The 21,536-nt window shown below is 40.1% G+C and overlaps 1 protein-coding gene across 1 annotated transcript in view; it reads left to right on the top strand.

Moving 5' to 3' along the window:
- The window catches only part of ntsr1 (neurotensin receptor 1 (high affinity)), a 49,269-nt gene extending 47,107 nt beyond the window's left edge, over nt 1-2,162 (top strand). Inside the window, exon 4 of the mRNA XM_017433470.3 lies at nt 1,140-2,162. Within this exon, the coding sequence (XP_017288959.1) occupies nt 1,140-1,395 (256 nt within the window). The 3' untranslated portion in view covers nt 1,396-2,162. The remainder of the gene's footprint in view (nt 1-1,139) is intronic.
- The last annotated feature ends 19,374 nt before the right edge of the window (nt 2,163-21,536 follow it).

The following is a 21,536-nucleotide window of genomic DNA, read 5'->3' as shown; positions in this document are numbered from 1 at the left end:
GACGTTCATCGTGCTGGAAAAACAGTCTCTGGCCCGGTCCCAATCCTCGCCCTCCACCCTACGCCCCTCTATGAAGTGTGTACTCAGTCAAAGTGCACAGAAGGGTGTGTGTGCAGGTTACAAGCATGCAAAAAATGGAGAATTGGGACAGTATGGATAACGTCATCGTCTTGCACCTCTGCATCATAACTGCGACATCCAACATGGCCGACCGGTCGCTGTTTTGGTATTTTAAGAAGGTGCCAGTTCGATTTTAAAAGTCCAGTTTAGGTATTTTTGCTTTCCGAAGTCATTGCACACCTGTACAGCAGAGTGAAACAAGAATTATTGCAATACTTTACATTTTAAAACTGCTTTTTTTCGTGACAGACGCAGCTCGCTCTGTCACCACCACCATATTTCTGCCGTTTAATTCAAAACCCTTTCATTGTCAACATGCAGCGATGAATTGTGGGTAAATACTTCGCCAAAGTCCGCCTGGATGCGGGCTTAGCCAGAGGACGGATGTAGTACACAAAGGGGGCGGGGCTTAAAGACCACTCCAGAGAATTGGGACACACTACGCACTCGCATTTGAGGGACACGAGGGTGGAAGTGTGAGTATTGGGACCGGGCCTTGGTGACATCACTGAGGGAGACCTATAGGACCTGCTCGTGACAAAAGATGTAAAATAACAGAAGTTGTGGCTGCTACCTCTGTGCAGAGGGACGTGTAGATGCAGAGTCAGACCAAAGAGTAGTGGGACCTCCGTCCTTTCATCCGACCTAAAAGTCCAATGAAGTGTGACATTTACGCTTTGAAAGACACTGGATGTGAATCCGATTCAGTACCACATATGGAAAAGACCTGGGTCAGATGTCAAAAAAAAAAAAAGGTGTCAGGTTCACACTGCCATGGAAAGATCCGATATGTGTCGCAAAAGAGCAAAAAAATCAGAATTGGGTTACATTTGTCTGCAGTTTGAACGTAATCTGAGACTCCAGCTCACACAGAGCACAAAACATTTACTTCTTACATTAATGTCAGGGTATATAAAACCCACGACACCTTTAAATGTTCAAATGTGGTTACTCATGCCCCATTTAATTAGATATTCTTAATTAAGTCTTCATTATCCCCCTTTTTCTATTTCTTGCAGTGACTTGTTTGACTTCTACCACTACTTCTACATGCTGACCAATGTCCTGTTTTACGTGAGCTCGGCGATCAATCCAATCCTCTACAACCTGGTGTCCGCTACGTACCGCCAAATCTTCTTCTCCACGCTGCGCTACTTCTTCATGCCGTGCCGCCATTCACCCAGCAGGCAGCCGTACCCCCTGACCCGCCACTCCATCAGCATCTCCAGCAACCACACCCTCTCCACGAACATCATTAAGGAGACGACGTACTGAAAAGGAAACTCTACCGTTAAACTCATTCGGTCCCACTTTGTGATCACTGGTCATGCAAAAAAAATGTCATTTATCAGGTTAGAAACTGTTGTGATCATTATTGTCATGGTAAACCAAGTGCCCGCCCAGAGACTGCTGTAATTTGACTTCAGAGACATTTTTTTTCTTGTGTCTTCATCCGGCGGGGAAAAAAAATGAACAAAGCTGTTGTAGAAATTTGTACATGTATGAAACTGACCGGATCGATCATTCGCGATGTTGTGATGCCGTGTGGTGAAAATGAATCTGCTGTTCTTAAGTATCAAGTTTAGAAACGCATAAAAATATATTTTCTCTATGAAAATGGCCTCCAGCAACATCTCCATCACAGCTGCAGTTATGGTATAATCCTTCTTTCTGGTATTTTGTTAAAGCTTCTGACTTTGATGTTAGAAAAATACAGAGCAAAGGGTATGTTTTTCTCTTTCGTCAACGCTGACATCTGTGAAAAAAGGCTACCTCTCATTACCTCTTAGTTCTCTTGCATGAATTGCGTTTTGTACTGCAGATTTTAGTTTTTTGTTTTTTTTTTGGTGAACATAATACAGAAGGTTTTTAATTGTACAGCTTTTATTCTGTAATGTTCGTGGAATGTTGTAAATACGGAAAACAGAGAATGTTTATTTCAGGCAATATTTTTCTGTATTCGTTACAGACTTTTAAAAAAAAAAAAAAATCTGCAAAGAACTGACCGGAGAACAAGAGTCTGTGATTCATTAACGTGTTTGTGCCTAATTATGATAGAAGTTATATTTGTGTTGGAAATAAAGTGATTCCTAAACACACGAGTTTGTATCAGATAAAAACAAAAAAAGAATTTCTTGTTTTGGCTTTCCCTCCAGCTGCTGCAGAAGCTCAAAAGGATATGAGGATTCAAAGTTTTTCGTTTTGAAGCAAAATGAAGATTTGGAAGCAATCATAGGAGAGGCTCGGAGAAACACAGCCGTGATCGTTTTATTTAGTCGGCAAAGATTTTTCTCCACAACAAAAACTTGTTTATGACACTAAACAATTGAAATTGAAAACCTGGTTCTTCAACAAATTGTCATAGTTAGAGATCAGCTGAAAGTCAGCTTGTTGTATTTCCACTGTTGCCTTTTTTCTAAAAAAAACCCATCACGATACACACTTTTTTTTACTCTCTCGTCTCTGAAAGTTGGCCCTTGACATTGTGCAAATGTAAAATATAATGAAAGAGGTGTCTCTCGTCTGAAAATGTAAGCTTTTATATTTAATTACCTTATGTGTACAGTAACAGACAGTAAAATGTTAGGAACCCAGACTGAGAGGAGGGAATTAAATTAAATTAAATGTCTTGAAAGGTCACATGACTGTGTGGCAGTGATTCCAGTATTAAATGAAATGTACGGTCACACTGCTGGTCCTGTGTCAGTAAGGGGTGATAACTCTTTTCCCCTTTTATATTTCCCCACACCGTGATGACAGTAGTAGCGCCAGCGTGTCTTTCCTCTGTCCTCCCCCTCATTCCACCATATGGACACACGGCAGTCATCTGTCTTAATGCAGAACCAGGATTAAATCACTGAACGTCATCAATCCAAGCCTCCCAGATATGGTACCAATCCAAACGCAGTTATCTCTGCTCTCGTTAATGGCAGTCCACACATGGAACAGCGAACCTATAGTCTGGTTTATGCCGGTCGTCAAACGGTGCCGAATGACACGAGGCGTGGTAAAGAATCCCATACCTGTGACAAGATGGCAGAATGTCATAAAGACTGTAATGCTTGATGCACCATACAGCAACCCTCTTTGGTATAGTCCATTTTGGGTGACTGGAACCTTCACAGGACACATGGGGACCCTCTTGTGCCCTCACTGGTTCCAACGTTGGGTCACTTTGGCCCGCCCTCCACCCTCTGTGAAGCGTGTTCTCAGGTTACAAGCATGCAGACATTGGAGAATTGGGACAGTACAGGTTACGTCATTAACTTGTGCCTCTGCGTCGTAACTGCGACATCCAACATGGCTGACCGGTCGCTGTTTTGCTATTTTAAGAAGCTGCCAGTACGATTTTGAAAGTCCAGTTCAGGTATTTTTGCTTTCCGAAGTCACTGCAGGAGATATTTTTTGATATTATGTGTTTTGTTCTGACTTGTTGATCGTATTCACTCCTGTACAGCAGAGTGAAACAAGAATTATTTAATACTTTACATTTAAAAACTGCTTTTTTCGTGACATGCAGCTTGCTCTGTCACCACCACCATATTTCTGCAGTTTAATTCAAAACCCTTTCATTGTCAATAAAGATAATAAAAAAAAAAAAAAAAAACAAAGCGTCACATGCAGCGATGAATTGTGGGTAAATACTTCGCCGAAGACCGCCTGGATGCAGGTTTAGCCAGAGGACGGATGTAGTACACAAAGGGGAAGACCACTACGGAGAACTGGGACACACTCAAACCCTTCAGCATGAACACGTATTTGAAGGACACGAGGGTGCAAGTGCGAGAATTGGGACCAGGCCCATGTTTTAGATATTTCTCCGCTCCAACACACCTGAATTCAAATTAAAAAAGTAATTAACAGGTTTGTGCAGAACTTAACAGCAAGCTGTCAATAAAGATAATAATAAAAAAATTCAAAACGTCACATGCAGCGATGCCGAAGGCCGGATGTAGTACACAAAGGGCGCGAGAATTGTGACGCACTCAAAACCTTCAGCGTGAACGCGCATTTGAAGGACACGAGGGTGGAAGTGCGAGTATTGGGACCGGGCCTGTGACATGTCGAGCAGTTTCACAGTGACTTTATGCAAATCCCTCAGTCAAGAGTTGATAAAACTGTCCAAGGCATCCTCTGTGTCGGCTGACCTTCACTCGTAGTCAAAACACCCATCTGTCCACTTATGGTGCCACCATTTATGTCCTCCTATGCCCATTAAAGATGGGCCAACTCCTTGTAAATCAAATCCTACCATTTTTGTAAGTGAGTGCATAATATGAATTCAAAACCTGGCATATTCTTAAACTAAACTCAAAGTTAAGTGGCCACAATCATATTTTACTCAAGTACCCCTCATCTCTGTAAATCAGTGGCTTTTTAAAAAAGATTGCTCATATATAATACCTTATCACCGTTATTATGACAGTAAACCCATCAATCTCTCAACTTTGACTCTATTCACTAACACTTTTGGTTTGGATGAATGGTTTCACAGAAATTACCCCTTTTTCATCAAACTTGATTTCAAAAATGCTGTAATCCGATTGAGGAAAGGTGGTGGGAGGATTTTATGACGACTTAGGAAAATAAAACAGCGCTGAAAAGCAAAATTTCTACAAAAAAGCTCACCAACTAATTCAGCCAAATCATTCCTAATGTATTAATCAGATTATTAAATAAGATAACTTAATTATAAAGGTGGGTAAATAAAAGAAAGTCAAGAAAAATCCACAAAACAAACAACTTTTTAGAAATTATGCTGCTCATATTCACTATAATGACTTCTACACGGATCCTGATTAGTAGGACCGTATCACCATTGCCTGAAAAAAAAAAAAACCCGTACCACTCTGAGTAATTTCCTTTCATTATAAAAATGTCCAGTGTTCATTTTAGAGAATTTGATGAGCTCTTATCATGGACCTTCTGCTGCAGAAACTTCTGTGTTACGTCACTCACTCAGGATCCGCACTGGGGTGATAATAACCCCCCCAGGTTCTCCGTGACAGGCAGGGTGACGGGTTTGTAGGAGGATTGGACCCTGAATGCAGACTGAACTCAAAAATAAACTAATTCATTATTAAAGAAAACAAACGTTCTGTCGTAGCAGCAAAACACAAATATAGACTCCAGGGAACTGTGACAGTTAATTTCTGCAACAATATTGAGTGAATATGAAGGGCTGAGGATGGGTGGAAGATTAACAACAGCTGAGACTGAAAAGGAAATGAGGAACACAGATGAAGTGGGCGTGACCAGGAGTGTGGCGTTGATGATTTGGTGAGGAGGTGATTGATCCATTTGAATCAGGTGTGTTGGAGCAGAAAAACCTAAAACTCCCAGGACTGCGGAGCCTCGAGGCCTGGAGATTTCACACACCTGTATTAAACACAAGGATCAGAAGAAAATAAAGTACAGGAAGCAAAGAATAAAACAAAAACACAGATTACTAGTGCTCATCAAATAGTATTTGTTGCGTCCCAAGATGCCGCCCTGGCATGACTCTCTCAAACCGAGTTAGGAAGCATCCAGGTCGATCCCATGACCTCAGTACAACCGTGTTTGTAACCTCGGCTCTAGCTTGGCCAGTCCTGTTTTAAATATTTGACAACCAAGCAACATGGGTCTCATATCATGGACATGCTGCCATCATGCTCCACCCAGGACCCTCGATTTGCTGCCATCACAATGATAATCTACCACGACCTTGCTACTGAAAGGTTTGTGCATGCTCAAAACCAGGGGTCTCCAATCCTGGTCCTGGAGGGCCACCATCCTGCAGGTTTTTCTTGTTTCTCTGCTCCAACATACCTGATTCAGTGGTTAAATCACCTCTTCATGTTCTGCAGAAGCCTGTTAATGACCCATTGATTTGAATCAGGCGTGTTGGAGCAGAGGAACAAGTAAAACCTGCAGGATGGTGGCCCTCCAGGACCAGGGTTGGAGACCAATGCTCAAAACCTTCCATCACCAGCAATGTGTTTTTAATATGCACCTGAAGAGCTCACCAAACCCTGCAAAGACCATCAACGATCCAGTCTGAAGGGGGCTCAAGCAAAAGGTTCTGTGACTGGACTCTGATTTTTTTGAGATTGTTAGAGTCGATATGTTGCTAACTCTAGATCTGTGATTCGGACTTGGAGCCACAGGCCTTTTCCTGGGCAAAAAGAAAAATAAATACTCAACTTTCAGATTGTTACGTCAGCCTGCAATGACTCTGTCACCAGTCATGGTTTTTTTTGAAAATCTTGTTCCTTGAATTCAAACGACAAGATTGCAAGACTGAGAGGAAACGGAGAGCTTCCACAAAACATTTCGAGACATTTTGGAGACTCGCAGTGCCGCCCACATGTCACAATAAGAGCAGCTAAATGAGCACTTTCTAAGAAGTCCTTAAATGTACTTCATTAATGCAGGTTAAATGTGACCCTGAGCGCTAATGAACAGCAGCACTTGTTACTGTGAGCGAAATGGGTTCTTGTCCAATCATTTCTTAACCAGACTCATCTAAATAAATGTTAGGTGGAGCTTGAAGCCGTTTCTAATTAATACGCAAAATTTAATTAAAGCTTTTTCTAAGAATTAATTACCAGGAGTTACCAAAGCACTTCTGCCAATTTTACACCGTACTGTATGTGGATTTGTTTTCTCCACACAGAATACTGAATGTAACTTTGTTATATTTTACTGCCATTATGTTTCTGTACCAGCCACATATTGTTTATTGTTTAATTGAGTCTGTATTGCTTTTTATTGGCTTTGAAAATCGAGCACATTTAGTGCAGACTTCTCATGGAATTAGCCAATTTCTAAAGGCAAGAAATGTAAGATTTAATTTGTTAATTGTCTTTAACTTTAAATATGAAAGAGCAACAAAGAACATCCAAATGAAACCAGCTGATGTGCATCAGAGAAACTGAAAGTCTGCTTTAAAAAAAGGTGAGTTTCTTATTTCTGTATTTGCTTTTATTTAAAATAAAATGATAGCAGCTGTTTGGATTTTGATAAAATGTATTCAAATGTAAAAAAATAAAGTAAGAGAAACTTTATATATGAAAGCAAATTAAAAACAATAACTAAAAACATCTAAATCTGTTAAACAGAAAGAAAAAAACATAAGAAATGACAAAACTGTTGCTAGAGAACAAGCCATAAGAAACAAATCTTAATTCATTCTTGTTTTTCTTATTCTGGGAATTATATAATATGCCTTGGGAGAAGATAATTCATTTTGCAGAGTAGAATGAAACTTTATTGATCCCGAGGGAAATTAGTTAAATAAATATGAATAATTCTGTCAGGTTAGTGGGTGGACGGTTTGGACCCAAGATGCAGACAGACACAGACGGCTCCAAAAATAAAAGAAAACTAATTTATTTAAAATAACAAAAAACGAAACCCTGACTTTGCAGAGAACATGAGGAGCGAGACACGAGGAGAACCGGGTGAGCCAGCGGGGAAGTGACGAAGACGAGCTGGTTTTTAAAAGGCTGAGGGTGGTTTGTACACGGACACAGATGACTGATCAGAAACGAGGGACAGGTGTGGGTGTTTTAGGTGAATAATGACAGGTACACAAAGGGCACAGGGGGCAAAAACTATACAAAGACTTACAATATAAAACTAAACGGAACTATAGAAACACAAAACAATAAACCTTTCATGGCGGTGGGCAACAATAATTCAGACCCTCCAGGATTTTGCAATGTTGCAATCGAAACTATTAACGCAAAATCAAGCAAACCCCACGAAATCGCAACTTTTTGCAACTTTCCTGCAACTTTAACCCAATATTTATTGTTTCTAAAGTGATTCGCCACCGTTTCTGCGGTCTAGTCTCTTCTTTGTGGGTTTGTGTAGTGTGGAATACAAAATAATCCCAAATAACTCAGGAAGAAGACACGTGACGTCACTTCCTGTTAACATCAGAATGCCGGGAGCGTGCAGGAGCAGCGACCGAAGCCAAAATGTGCGCTAATGCTTCACATTTGCCCACAAAGATTTCAGCAAACCAGTTTCCTCCCCAGCTNTTCAGGGCTTGAAAAACTCAGCTTAAGATCTACACGTTTCAAATACTAACAAGATATTACTGTGCTCAAAGGTGTTCAGAATTAGGGTCAAATTCAAATTCTAATTAAGTTGGGATTAAGCTTTGAGTGAAAATAGTTACCAAACCTGCAAATTAACCTGAATAAATTGCTGCTGTTATATTTGGATTCATGTACACATTTGAAAGGCAGCTAGACGGAGTTTGTCTTCCTCCAGTGGCGATCTATCTTTCCTCAGAGCAGGGGTGGGCAATCCCGGTCTTCAAGGGCCACTATTGTGAATGTTTTAATTGTTTCTTTGCTCCAACACACCTGATTCAGAGGTTAAATCACCTCTTCATGTTCTGCAGAAGCCTGTTAATCACCCATTGATTCAAATCAGGTGTGTTGGAGCAGAGGAACAAGTAAAACCTGCAGGATGGTGGCCCTGAGGACCAGGATTGGACACCCCTGACTTAGAGGATTTATGCTATTTCCTTGTTCAGAAAAGTAGTTCATTCTGTGTTCTCAGCTTGCAGCACAGAATTGGAAATATGTTACTTATTTTACATAAATAAAACCTTCAGAATATTACGTCTCCACATTTCTTCATACATGTGTTTAATATTGTTCAGACTCTTCTGTTTACAGTGTGTTTCTCTGCTTTCTCTGTGCCACACACACCTGCAACACGGGAGGGTATACAGTGTTCAGAATCGTGCGCCTACACACAAAGTGCTCGCTCAGAAAAAAAAAAAACACCACTTAGCAGAGAAGTGTTTGACCTTTTCTAAGGTACAGTCATGGCAATTAATAGCTGTATGCTTGGAAATGCAAGCCCGGTCTTTTATTGGAGATTTAAGCTTTGGAATAAAATGAGTTTGGCTTTTTATGTGAGGTGTGTAATCAAATCTGTCAGCGGAGTCGGAGGGCCGCGGTTCATGTTTGTTTGGATTCCCAGAAGGACGTCGGCGCGGCTTCTTCGATGGGACAGATAATCAACAGGTAGCTGACAAGGCCTGTTACGTGCAGGCCGACGTCAAATCCGTCCAAATATTTGTTTCGTACTAAACATGATACTCGTCTCAGATCAGATCGGTTATAAAACAACAAAAAAAAAAAACTGAAGAGAAAGTTTGAAAGTCTTTAACAAAAGTTTAAAAGTAATGTGACAGAGATGTGATTAAAATCTTTCTATTTCACGAGTCAGTGGAGTTTCTGAAGAAAGGGATGGATTTAAAACACTTATAATGCAAATGTGGCCTTGAGGAGACACATATTGAACAATTTATATATAATAAAAACTGCCAAAAGAATAAAAACTTCATTGTGTTTAAAGCAAAAGGCCAACTTACTCAGTGGTTCGAAGCTAAATTAAGTGTCTTACTTTCAAAAAAAGCAAAGAAAAACCTTTTATTCTGAAAGTGAACTAGTTAAAATTCAAAAATGCCCAAATAATCAACATTAAAATCAGAGACGTACACAATATTTGGTGTTTAAGGAGGCTTTGTCACATTTATTAATAACTGATCTGACGTTATGACAATGTAAAGTTTAATTTTGCAAGAAAAGTTTTATAAAGACAGACAGTTATAGATATAACAGAGTGAATTAATATTATTATTGTTCATTAGTTTGTATTGATATACTTTATTTATTAAGATGCAGAAATATACATTTTTAGAAAAGGTAAAACTTGAAAATGATTGTCTTAATGCTTGACTGAATTTAATTTTTCAGCTCGTCTATTATTTCTTAGCCACATTTTTTTCTTTTTTTTGAAATTATATTCATTTAATCATCATTTCAGGTGCAGGAGAATAAACTCAAACTGTACACATAAAATAAATTTAACTTTAGACTGAAGTGTTTTTCCTCCATCTCATTTTTTTTATTCCATTTTGCATTTATTTAACGTGAATAAATGCACCCTCTGTAGATTCAAGTTAATTACTAACCGATCAACTCTAAAGTGTTCAGTGCATTAGTCTTTGCACATAATTGACTATTTCTCATGCAGATATTTCCACGTCTGTAATTTAACCACAGTTTGTACAATTTGTTGACATTTTGATTGTTTGTTTTGTAAAAAAAAAAGCTAAATTACGGTCTGTATAAATTACAGCTGGTTAACTGGGAACACACAAACTAGATAAAAGCCTTGTGGCTCTGATAAAAAAAAAAAAAAAATAGATATGAACAATAATCCCTTTGATGTTTGTTCGGTCAGGGACACATTCGGCACGTTCCAACAGAAGTAATCTGCTTCACGGTGAAAACTTCTGCTGGTCAGAATTAAGGGCAGGATTTTAATCAAAGTTACGGCTCAGGCTGTGAGGCAGTGACACGTCATCCACTCTGAAAAGGCAAAGTGCTCTTAAGATGACACTCATCCCTTTAGATATGGCAAAGAATTTAAAAGATATACGATTTAATTTCACCTTTTTTCCCTTCAGTTCTTCGTAAAACATTTTCAGCCACTCACACTTGCTAAGTCGTCCTGTTATAAGTGTCTTGTTTTTATGTAAATTCGACTAAATATTAATAGCCAAGGGTTATGATTCTGCATGAAATGTATAAAATAAGTGGCCCCTTCGTGCTTCATTGTGACGCCTCGCCTTGTTTTTGTAGACCTGGCTGCTTGTGTCACTCACAAGATCTGGCAACCCTGATTCAATAAAATAAATAACTCAGGTGAGGCGGTCAGCAGGTAAATTCTGTTCAAACAAAGAAAAGACTCAAAGCATGCCGTTCGGATTAAAGTCCTTTAAAAAGCTGCGTTAGCTGAATAGAATGTCTAAAAGCTGCTAAAATTAATAAGAATTAGATTTGAAAGAGAACAGAATAATGTTCACGACAAAGAAAGCAGTTTTGTTGGTTACTTGGTCACAAACTCCAGAGTTTAATGAGGCTGCAGCTGAAAATTCGCAGGTTTTCTCACAATTTCCAGTCACCAACAGTCCCAGCTCGGTGAGACACCACCTGAAGGACCCAGGAGATGCATTTTAACAGGTGATTAAGATATTTTCTGCTGGGTGAGGTTCTCTCTCTGTCTTTTTCTTGGCCAGCCATTTTGGAAACAAAAGCAAACTGTTACAGAGGAGAATTCAACAACAGTAATATTAATAATCTGTGTCAGAGCAACAAACCTCATACAAATAACTTGAAATATTTAACTTTCCTGCAAAATATAAAGCAAAAACCACAACAAAAACCTCATTTTCAGCATTTGATCCATATACACAAGGTTTCGTAACCCAAGCTTTATTCTTGGCCCCATTCAGGTCGTGGTGTGACCAAAATGAATACCGTTAAAATGCGTTCACCTTCCTGCTGATCCCGTGTATGATATCCCGTCTGTGATGTCCAGCTCTTTCATGTTTATCAAAGAGAGCTCTACATTTGATGTCCATCTAATCCTGACCATCACACAGTGAGAGGTTGGCATTAAATCGGCCGTCTGCCCTTATCGCTGCGACAACATGTTTACCTGGAAAGGTAAGCTGCTGCACAAGTCATACAACAACCCAAAGTGCCTGATTGACTTCTACTGTTTCTGTTATAAATACTTTTAAATCATCTGCTTTCAATTTCATGACAAGAGCATAAAATAGCTTACGATCTCTTCAGCTAAGACTGTAAAGGACTTCTTGTAAGTCGGGTTATGGTTCTTCTACACCAAACATTTGGGTTTATAGAATAAATTTGGCAGAATAAAGCGGTCTTATTTGAGTTTCTCAGACGAGTGCCAGCACAAGCTGAGCCGTTTTATGGATCTACTGGACACGATTTGATTTCAGTACATCCTGCACACCTTTAAAGTTAGACTGGAGCCTGGAAAGTGGTTATGAAAATGCAACATGGCAGCTTCCGTAAAATGGCTCCAGCTGGTTTTAACTCTTCCATGCATGAATTATAACACCTTCAGCCAGGATTTTTTTCCCAAAGTGTTTTTCTTTTTATTTCTGAGGGCATAATAAAAATGGTGGGGGTAAAACTAAGAATTTTCTTTTTATTTTCTTAAATCCATCTTGAATATCAGAAACTTTTGTTGCACTTGCAGTGGATAGTCTTATATTGCATGATGCACTAATGTGCTTTTTAGTGGTCAATGCATACTTATAACCAGTCCTTCCAGGATTTCATGGGCATTTTTTGTGATTGTTGCAGCTAAAATGCCTGATTTCAAGGGGCATTTTCCTAAAAGTTGCAATTTATTTTTTACTAAAATTGATAAAAACCCATAACTTTTAATATTAAAAAACAAAAATACTTCCAAATTTTGTAAGATAATTCCCAACAAACATTGACATTCTCAAAAGGTGCTTTATTTGAGAACTTTGATAGCTTCTAAACTGACATTCATGAGCATTTCTGGATTGTCCCTGGTCTGCAGCTCTCCTCACATGTTTTGCAGACACAAAGTGTTTGTCGATGCGTTTATGTTCCATGATTACACTGCAGGACGTGCAAAACAGCTGCAGCTGGGGAGGAAACTGGTTTGCCGAAATCTTTGTGGGCAAATGTGAAGCATTAGTGCACATTTTGGCTTCGGTCGCTGCTCCTGCACGCTCCCGGCATTCTGATGTTAACAGGAAGTGACATCACGTGTCTTCTTCATGAGTCATTTGGGGTTATTTTTTTATTTCACGCTACACAAACCCACAAAGAAGAGACTAGAGCGCAGAAACGGTGGCGAATCACTTTAGAAACAATAAATATTGGGTTAAAGTTGCAAGAAAGTTGCGATTTCACGGGTTTGCTTGATTTTGCGTTAATAGTTGAAATTGCAACATCGTAAAATCCTGGAGGGTCTGTATAACTTAAAGCACTATCCATGTACAAGAAAATGGCCTTTAAACAGCTGTCCACTGTAGTGACCACTATGCATGAACCAGCAACGAGAGAAAGCATGGGCGGTCGGGTCTATCAGTATAAAATGTATATATGAGCCGTCCTTGGCCTTTTGTGCTCCTTTGCTGTAATCTGACTCAAGCCAACCTGACTTTTTTCCAAATACTCCAATCAGCCTGTTAGTTGTCTGTGTTATCTTTTAATATTTTTCATTTTTTCCAGCTATCAAGCAAGTTTAATCTTTAAAAACAAAGACCGTCTGCATAAGGGCTCTCCTGCTCTCCTGAACCAGACATGACAGACTAAATTTGTTAATAAATCACAGTTTATTAGTGGAAATGAACATGGAGTAGAATGCAGATGAGTCCCGATGTAAACGCCGGGCATTAAGCTATATGATCAAGAACAGTGACATTCAAGTGTTACTAAAATTTCCCTTTTTTGTCATTTTAAATTATGCTCGAGGTCCAGATTTATACGCCAACTTTGTGTCTCACTTGAGTAAAGCAAATTAATGACACCTATGGGGTGATGCATTCTAAATAAGGCAGTGAGCTCTGCCACAAAATTTCCCTCAGGGTGAGTTGAGCCAGCCGCATGAGAGATTTTCTCTTTTCTTTTCTTTGGCTTTACAAGCTTAATAAAATGAATCATGGCTCCTCGGCTTTTGTTTTTCGTCCTCCTGGATAGAGTCCATTTTGCAGAAAACAATTTTAAAGCATCAAAGGATTATAATTAACGCAGATAAAACTGAATGAAGGAGGAAGTCAGAAATGTGGAATAAAAATGAGAAGGGATGGAGGTTTGTAAAGAGAAACACTGTTAAGAGGGAGATTTATGGATACAGTGACAGGATGAGAGAAAAGGGGATTACTGGCCAGGGACTGGAGGTAGAAAAACCAACACAGGAGGTACCCAAATCCAGTCTCTGGTATTTGGTTTTATGAGCTTAGAGATGACTTTCCCACAGGTCTTCATGAAGGAGCTGTCGCTCTCATTAGCAGCAGTCCGACGGAGGAGGGTGAGCAGTCAGAGATCAGGTCACAAATGAAATACTTGGTAACAAAACCTTTTTTTTTCTTCTCCTGTTTCTTTTTGTTGGCACAGGACTAGCAACATTCCAAAATGTTGAATTTTGGGTCAGAAATGTGTGGTAAACACCACTAATCTGTTCATGTAGAAATCAGCCGGGGCATGTGAAAAATTTACTTTCTCTTCTCTTGTCACAACCAATAATCAAGGATATTATCGGTTTCAAGGAACATTTGCAGCTAGTTGTTTAAATTTAGAGGTCCTTTTATGGTCCCTGAATCACTGTCATGGCTTTGTTTTATTGTTTAGACCAAAGGTTTCCAACCTCCGGGCCGCGGGCTGGTACGGGGCCGCAGAGAAAGAATAATTAACTTAGTTTTTTTTTTTAATTTTTGAGACTGAAAGACATTTATTTTGAAAAATTGACCGGATTCTCTCCACTACATCCGTCTATGACTCACTCTGTGAGGATCTCACTTTTTGGATTCTGTTTCCGGGATTTGGGTTGTTCTCTGTTCACGTGTCTTGTCTGTTTTGCGCACCTGTCCTGAGTTGTCTGATTATGTCTGTGTGTATTTAAGTGCCTGGGTTTCTGTTATTGTCGTTGGGTCCTCGTCAGGTTTTTGCTATGTCCAAGAGTTTTGATGAACTTGTGCTGGAAGCACTTTAAGGCCACGTCCAAGGTTCTGTTGTTTTCAAATAAAGAAGTTTTTTGCTACCACTGCTGCACTCAGGTCCTCTTGTCGTTTCCTGGAACCGTGACACACTCTTGATGCGTGTCAAAACATTTATCTAGGTCACGTGATCCGTTACCGCTAAAAACAAACCCGCAAGCAGCTAAATGAGTAAAAAACAAAAAACTCTGGAAGATGGGACCGTCTGGTTACTGAGAAACAGACACAGGGCTCCCACTGAATCAGCGTTATGGTGAGTTGTATTCTTTGTGCACTTTATATTTGTGGTGTCTCTTATTTTGAAGGGCATGTTTAAACAGAGAGGACATCAGGAGGAAGAGAGTCTTTTATTCATGTTGATAACACAGCTAACAAAGCTGCGAGGACATGTTGGATTTACTTTTATTATGTTTTTAAAAATACCCCCATTTCCATCCTGTTGTATTTATGCACCACACCTTTAAAGGTCCGTGAAAACGTTGATAATGAACCAGTCCGTGGAGCTGAAAAAGGTTGGGGACCGCTGGTTTAGACGGCATTCGCCGGGGAGTCTCCAAGAAGGTCTTGAAACGTTTGCAGGAGTTCTAATTTTCCCTGAGCGAGTCAGCTGGACTCCGGTTCGAATGACGAACACTGAGAATTGCTGGAGGAAATAATCACAGGGAACACAGAAAGAGAGAAAAAAAGACGCCAAAAATCACCATGAGACATTCAAAAGATCCAGGAAGAAGGATGTTTGAGCTCAGCCTTATATTGACAGCAGCAGCGACTAAGAGCTGCATCCATAGTGCTCCCCGCTGCAGATCTCTGCTGCAATTTACATTAAATCAGTGCTGCATTTATTAATTGTTACATTATTCGTTGTTTTGTGCCCTTCTAAGCTATCACTTATCACAAGCTACACAAAGATGTTAGTTATTCCTCTGCAATTATCAGCCTTCTAAAGCTTTAAATCTCAATGTAAAAAGAAAAAAGCCAACTTGGTGCACTGGAAGCTGACAGTAAACACCACTTCCACTGACAAGTGACACCCAGTGCTGGTTAAATGCAGATCGAGATGCCTCACGAGTAAGAATGTGTGTGTAGTCCTTATATTTTACTATTCGTAGCTTGAAGTTGCAGAGATTTGCTGAAACTGGACCTCATCTTTGGGATTTTTCAGCTCTGCTCTCAAGCCTTTCCAATCTCCAGATCTGAGACCTTCTGTTGTTCATTTAAAATGTTAAAAGAGTTAATGGAAGGGAGAAGTGATGATGTAACATAAACTGTGATGAAATGACGTAAACAGTTGGTGCTCTTATCCTCGCTCACAGACTGCTGCTGGAACGAAATTAGCGTACCCCCGGGGTTGGTTAGTTTCTACAAACTGCTGCTCACTTCTGCTGCCTTTCATGGTCAATGGTTTGTAATCCCCCCCCCCCCGTTAATGGTAGTTTTAACATCCTGGCTCCAAAAAATGCTGGATGAAGAGACAACCTACAGTGTTAAACACAGTGGCGGACGGTGCATTTCACACTTAGGCCTTCAGTGATGTCCAACTTAGAAACACACTTCAGCACTACTTGGCATTGCATCACCTCAGTTGTGAACAAAATGGGCTATTATCCGGCGCATTTTAAAAATCAACCAACCCGCATCAGCAATTAAAACATATCTGGTCTGCTACTGTCAAAACTAAATAAAAGAGAATAAATAAAATGTTTGCACTCACCAAAACAGCTGTGTCCCCCAAAACACTTATTTCAATACAAAATCCATTCTCGGACAGGTTAGCTAGCTAGCTAGCTCGGGGGTTGGCCGTCCTCCTCTAACGAGATCTAGCTTCTCTTGGAAAGTTCGTCTTGAAAACAGCCTTGCCAGTAAATCAGCAACCAAATCAACGTGTTGCTCTCCTTCGGCCATTGTGGGTTAAAAAAGTTTTTAACCGTTAACAGTCCCGGGTGTGACTCTGTTGATCTGCATAGCACTGCAGCGGCTCAAACTCGTAAGTATCCATCCAATCACAGGACGCGTAAATGTCACGTTCAACGTGAGGCCAACTAGAGGACCTTATGATACAACTCGTGATCTGATTGGCTATCGCAACTGTCTATCAACTGTATTTGCCCGTTCACTTACAGGCCCGGGCAGATTTCATCCTGCCTGGCAACATAAGAGCTGAATTCTGATTGGATAAAAAGTCTAACCTAAAAACAACAGCACTGGAAGGAGCTTAATATGACACGAAGAGAATATGAATACTTTTAGATATCTAGGGAAAGTAAATTAAAAATTAAATGAACCTTTATCATAATTATAATGATTTCTGGTTATGTTAGGCCAGCAGAGAAGGCCTTGCTGGCCCTGACAGCCCACCACTGGTTAAACACGACGGAGTTCAACAAAAATCACACAAATTTGTGATGCCAGCAGGAAACGGTTGACTAGAAAAGGTGAAACATGTTCTGTTTTACCAAAATACCTCATGATCCACATGACAAATTTTAGTGAAGTTTGCAGAAAAATAACCATTGGATGAACGTATGAACGTCTACAAAAGATTAACTTTGAAGCAAAGATGTTCATTTTGTCGATGTCGATTTTACAGATATAGTGCTACAAATTGGTGTGGTACAGTGGCGGCTGGCCAATAGAGGGCGCTAGGGCGCCGCCCCACCACTCACATTACCTTGAATAAGACGTAAAAAAATAAATAAAAATTAAGTAGTACATTAAAAATATTTCGAAATATATATATATATATGTAGTTGTGAAAGATAAATATTTTATAGTTAATGATCAGTAAAGTTGTTTCGTTCTTCGACGTTGTCTGGTTGGTCACGTATTTCCGCCCCGGGGCGCAAAAATCTTTATTAAAAATCTCTCGTTAATAGTTGTACATGCGCAGTAGCTCCTCTTCAGTACAAGAGATAGGACCGTTCAGGGCGCACCTCTCCTGCGCCCAGAGCTGACTCCGCCTCCCGCCGCCGGAGCGTGGGACTCCCGCCACAGAGGCTGACGTCACATCCGTCTGTCAGAAAGTTCACCTGATTGAAAAGTCGAGCCGCGGATGAGCTGCCATTTATTCAAAGACAGCAATAAGTTCATTACGTGACTAAGTTACATACAAAAGGTGATAAATAAGTTCATAGTTAATAATTAGTTTAAGAAAATTTATGCTAAAATCTGTTAGAATGTTTGGTTTTGAATTCTAATCGGAGTGAGACATCCGACCTTCGTTAGATTGTACGTTCAGAATACGTGACTTAGTGAGTGCTCTCACCATAAAACCAGCTTTGACGTAGTTTCTGCGGTGAAGTTTTGAAAAATAAGGGAGAAAACAGATCTTATTAACGCTAAATGTGTCCTACAGGCTTGTGCCTTGGGAGACCTCCGTCTTTGTAAGTATTGGTGTGTCCATGAAGCACTTATGCATTTATATGTACATTATAATGTTGCTTTTGTTGTTTTAATTTATGTAAATACACTGGTGTGATACCTTAGTATATGTTTTGGTCCAAAACATATACTAAGGTATCACATAATGGACATATACCAAAACCTTTGGATTTATAGCCCCCCCTGGAGAAAACTCCACCAGCCGCCACTGGTGTGGTAGTAGCTGAGACTCATTCACAACACATACTCCAAAGTGCTACTACATTGTGTGAGATCATTGTTTAAAACTTCAGCATCAACTGCTGGCGTCAACCCTGTTTAATCAACATTCAATCAAACACAAAAAAAGTTCATTTTAGTCAGTTTTACAGATACTGAGCTAAAGTTTGATGTGGTAGTAGCTGAGAATGCATCATCATGATGTTATGTTTTCAGTCCAAAAACTCTGGCTTGAAAGGTGGCGGCCTTTAATTTGTTAGACTTTCCCCGTTGCTTATATTTCTTCATGTCTGCTGCAGGAAGTTCGGTCGGAAAACACTAATGTCATTATGAGGAAAAACCCTAACACTAACAATGACACATCTATGTGAAAAGAACATTCTGCTGCAGTGATAAGATAATCACCTCTAAAGATATTGGACATTACAGCTTTTTTTGCAAAGTTTAATGGTTTATTAAAATGGGAAAAGGTTAAACATTAATGTAACAATCTGTGCTGAACAGGTATTCAGCTGTAATTCTCCCTCTGTGCTGCGTTTTTGGAGCTGGGAATCAATTTTTCTGCTTCGCTCTTTTGTTTTCACTGTAATAAATTTACTTACAAGTGACCTTTCATGTATGCGTGCACCAACACACACACTCTCACACTCTCACACACACACACGCTGCTAAGAAACCCTTGACACATTCAAATAACAAGTGGGTTTCAATAATAGCTCATATACAGCCTCTGTTATTCATGTAACAATCCATACAGTCTGCAGGCGGAGCGATATTTTCATCGCCCACCATGATGGGGTTATTCACAGGCTCACAGGCTGAAGCCACATGGTAATTTAAACCGACTGCAGGTTGAACGGCGCATTTAAATCAGAATAAACAAATAAATATTTATATAGAGGGAGTTCTTTTAGGGAGATAACAGGAGTATAGGTATTTCAGATTACATGACCGCCACGAAAACCAAATTAATTCTCCTGTTCACAACCCAGAATAACAAATCTTTTCTCTTTCTTGTGATTGTTTGCTTGATTGTGTAAGTTAAACATCATAACAATAAAATAAATCCCCGAGAGTTGAAAAGTATGCATTGAATGATTTTAAATGATTCAATGAGTAATATTATTTATTTTCTACTAGTAAGGTGCCATATACTGTAAATAAGCTGTACTTGAATTGATTTTTTTCTGTTACATTCACTGCTTTAACAACAAAAATTAAGGATTTTGTTGAGTGAATGAGTTTTTTGGTGTCATTTATAAAAACGCCAGTGAAGGTTGTCAGTCTTCCTGAAGGAGTTTTGCTTCACATCCAAGAAACCTTCTTAATTTAACTAAAATGTGTGACGTTCTAAGCTTTCAAACTGTAGTGACTTGCTTCATTTTTGCAAGCCAAACTCTCACACGCAGATTATCCTCAGTCTCCTCCCACCTGAGGGTCATTAAGGTCTTTATTTGCCTGGTCCTCGTGGGACACTGAAAGTGTTGTGAAACTGACAGAATTGAATTCAAACCTTCTTTGTACGTTCTGGAAAGTTGAAACCTCAGATCTCCTCCATTTGAAGTTGCATTTTCTATTTTGACAAAAGTTCCATTTTCACTGTCCACATTTTGTGCACAAAAGAAACCAGCCAATTGGAAGGGCCCTTTGTGTCGTTCTGGTGCCAGTCCCAACCCCGGATGTCTGTTGTGGGTTGCATCAGGGAAAGGGCATTCGTCGTAAAACTTGCACCAAAATCAAACGTGCAGATTTGCAACTGCCCTGCTGGACCTGCTACTGATTTACTGATTCACACGACAACAACCGCCTCTGGTGCCGTTAACCGGCAGGGTGCAGGTGGAAATTGGATTTGGAGGCAGATGAGCCGCTGTGGTGACCCCCTGATAAGATAAGAGAGAAGCCAAAAGAAAGAAGACTGTCCTCAAAACGGCGTCCCTTGTCCTTGAGGCGTAAGTGAACCGCTGAGTCTTGTCCCGAAGAGTGGCTTTTTTCTGTGTTGTTCAAAGAATCTTGGGTAAAAAGAAAGAAAGAAAGAAAAAATGTTTTTGGTCTCATTTTATTTCTGCAGTGGCGGATTACAGAGAAGTCTGAAAATGAGGCTTTCACGGATTTCTATACATCCTGAAAACAATTAGGTCTTTTTCCTGATAGGAGAGGACATCTGAACTGTTTTGGAGGGGACAGATACTGACACCTTTGCTGGTATCAGGGTGCAGAAAAATTTCTGTCTTTGACCGTTATTATCCGACGTGCACAAGGAGCACTGACCACAAGGGATGAATGCTTTTTGTTGAAACAGATTAAACAGAAACGGACAAAAGCCCAGTGTGGGTTTGTGCAGGTTTGGAGTAATTTCTTAATGTTTTTTTCGTTTGTCTTGGTGTGGATTGTCTGTGCCTGTAAGACTGCCTGCTAACAGGCAGTTTCAGTGAGCCAATATACAAATATTAGTCTGAGTGTTTGACAAGAACGCGGGGTATATATGTCCAGAGAGCGAGACCAAAACCAGACACGGAGACAGCAGCTGAGGTTAAGTGCTTTATTTACAAAGTGGTATATCTGTACAGTGCGGGTGTTGAGGTAGGATCTGGAAAGCAAGAGGGACAGGGTGAGTCTCGGGCACCAATCCTACTGTCAGCTGAGCACTGCATAAATGACTTAGTTCTGTTCTTTGGTCTTACNNNNTAGCCAGTAATCCCGTCCAGGTGAGTATCCAGTTGTTCCAGGTAAGTATCCGTGAGTCCAAGGTTCCGTGACGTGGCCAGATAACTACAACAAGGTACATAGAAAAACGTAGTCAAAACTTAGTCAAGGCTCTGGTTAGATACGGGGGCTGCGAGTCTAACCCAGGAGGTTCGATGCTCCAGCGTAGGTCTGGTCTCAGCTGGAAGCTTAAATACCGGCAGTCTTCATCAGCTGAATCTGGATCACCTGTGGAGGAAGAACACTGGAGGAACTGCCCCAAGGCGGGGCTAGAAACTCCAGATCCTTACAGTGTTGGTTTCCTTTACTTCAGGGTTGAAGTTTGTCTTCTTCAAACTTCAGACTTTTCAGTGCATTGGTTCATTACCTCCTAATACCAGTAAAACTGAAACCCAGTCCCAGGAAATGAAAGAAATTGTCTCAAGAAGCTGATATTTCTGCTGATCTGATGGGATCTGATATAAGAGCCCAAAGAATCTACAAATAATGTCTCCCCCGGTACTATTTGTCCTGACGGATCAGAGCCGTT

Source organism: Kryptolebias marmoratus, linkage group LG8 (assembly GCF_001649575.2).
Source record: "Kryptolebias marmoratus isolate JLee-2015 linkage group LG8, ASM164957v2, whole genome shotgun sequence".
Lineage (NCBI taxonomy): Eukaryota > Metazoa > Chordata > Actinopteri > Cyprinodontiformes > Rivulidae > Kryptolebias > Kryptolebias marmoratus.
This window is presented reverse-complemented; position numbering and strand designations above follow the sequence as displayed.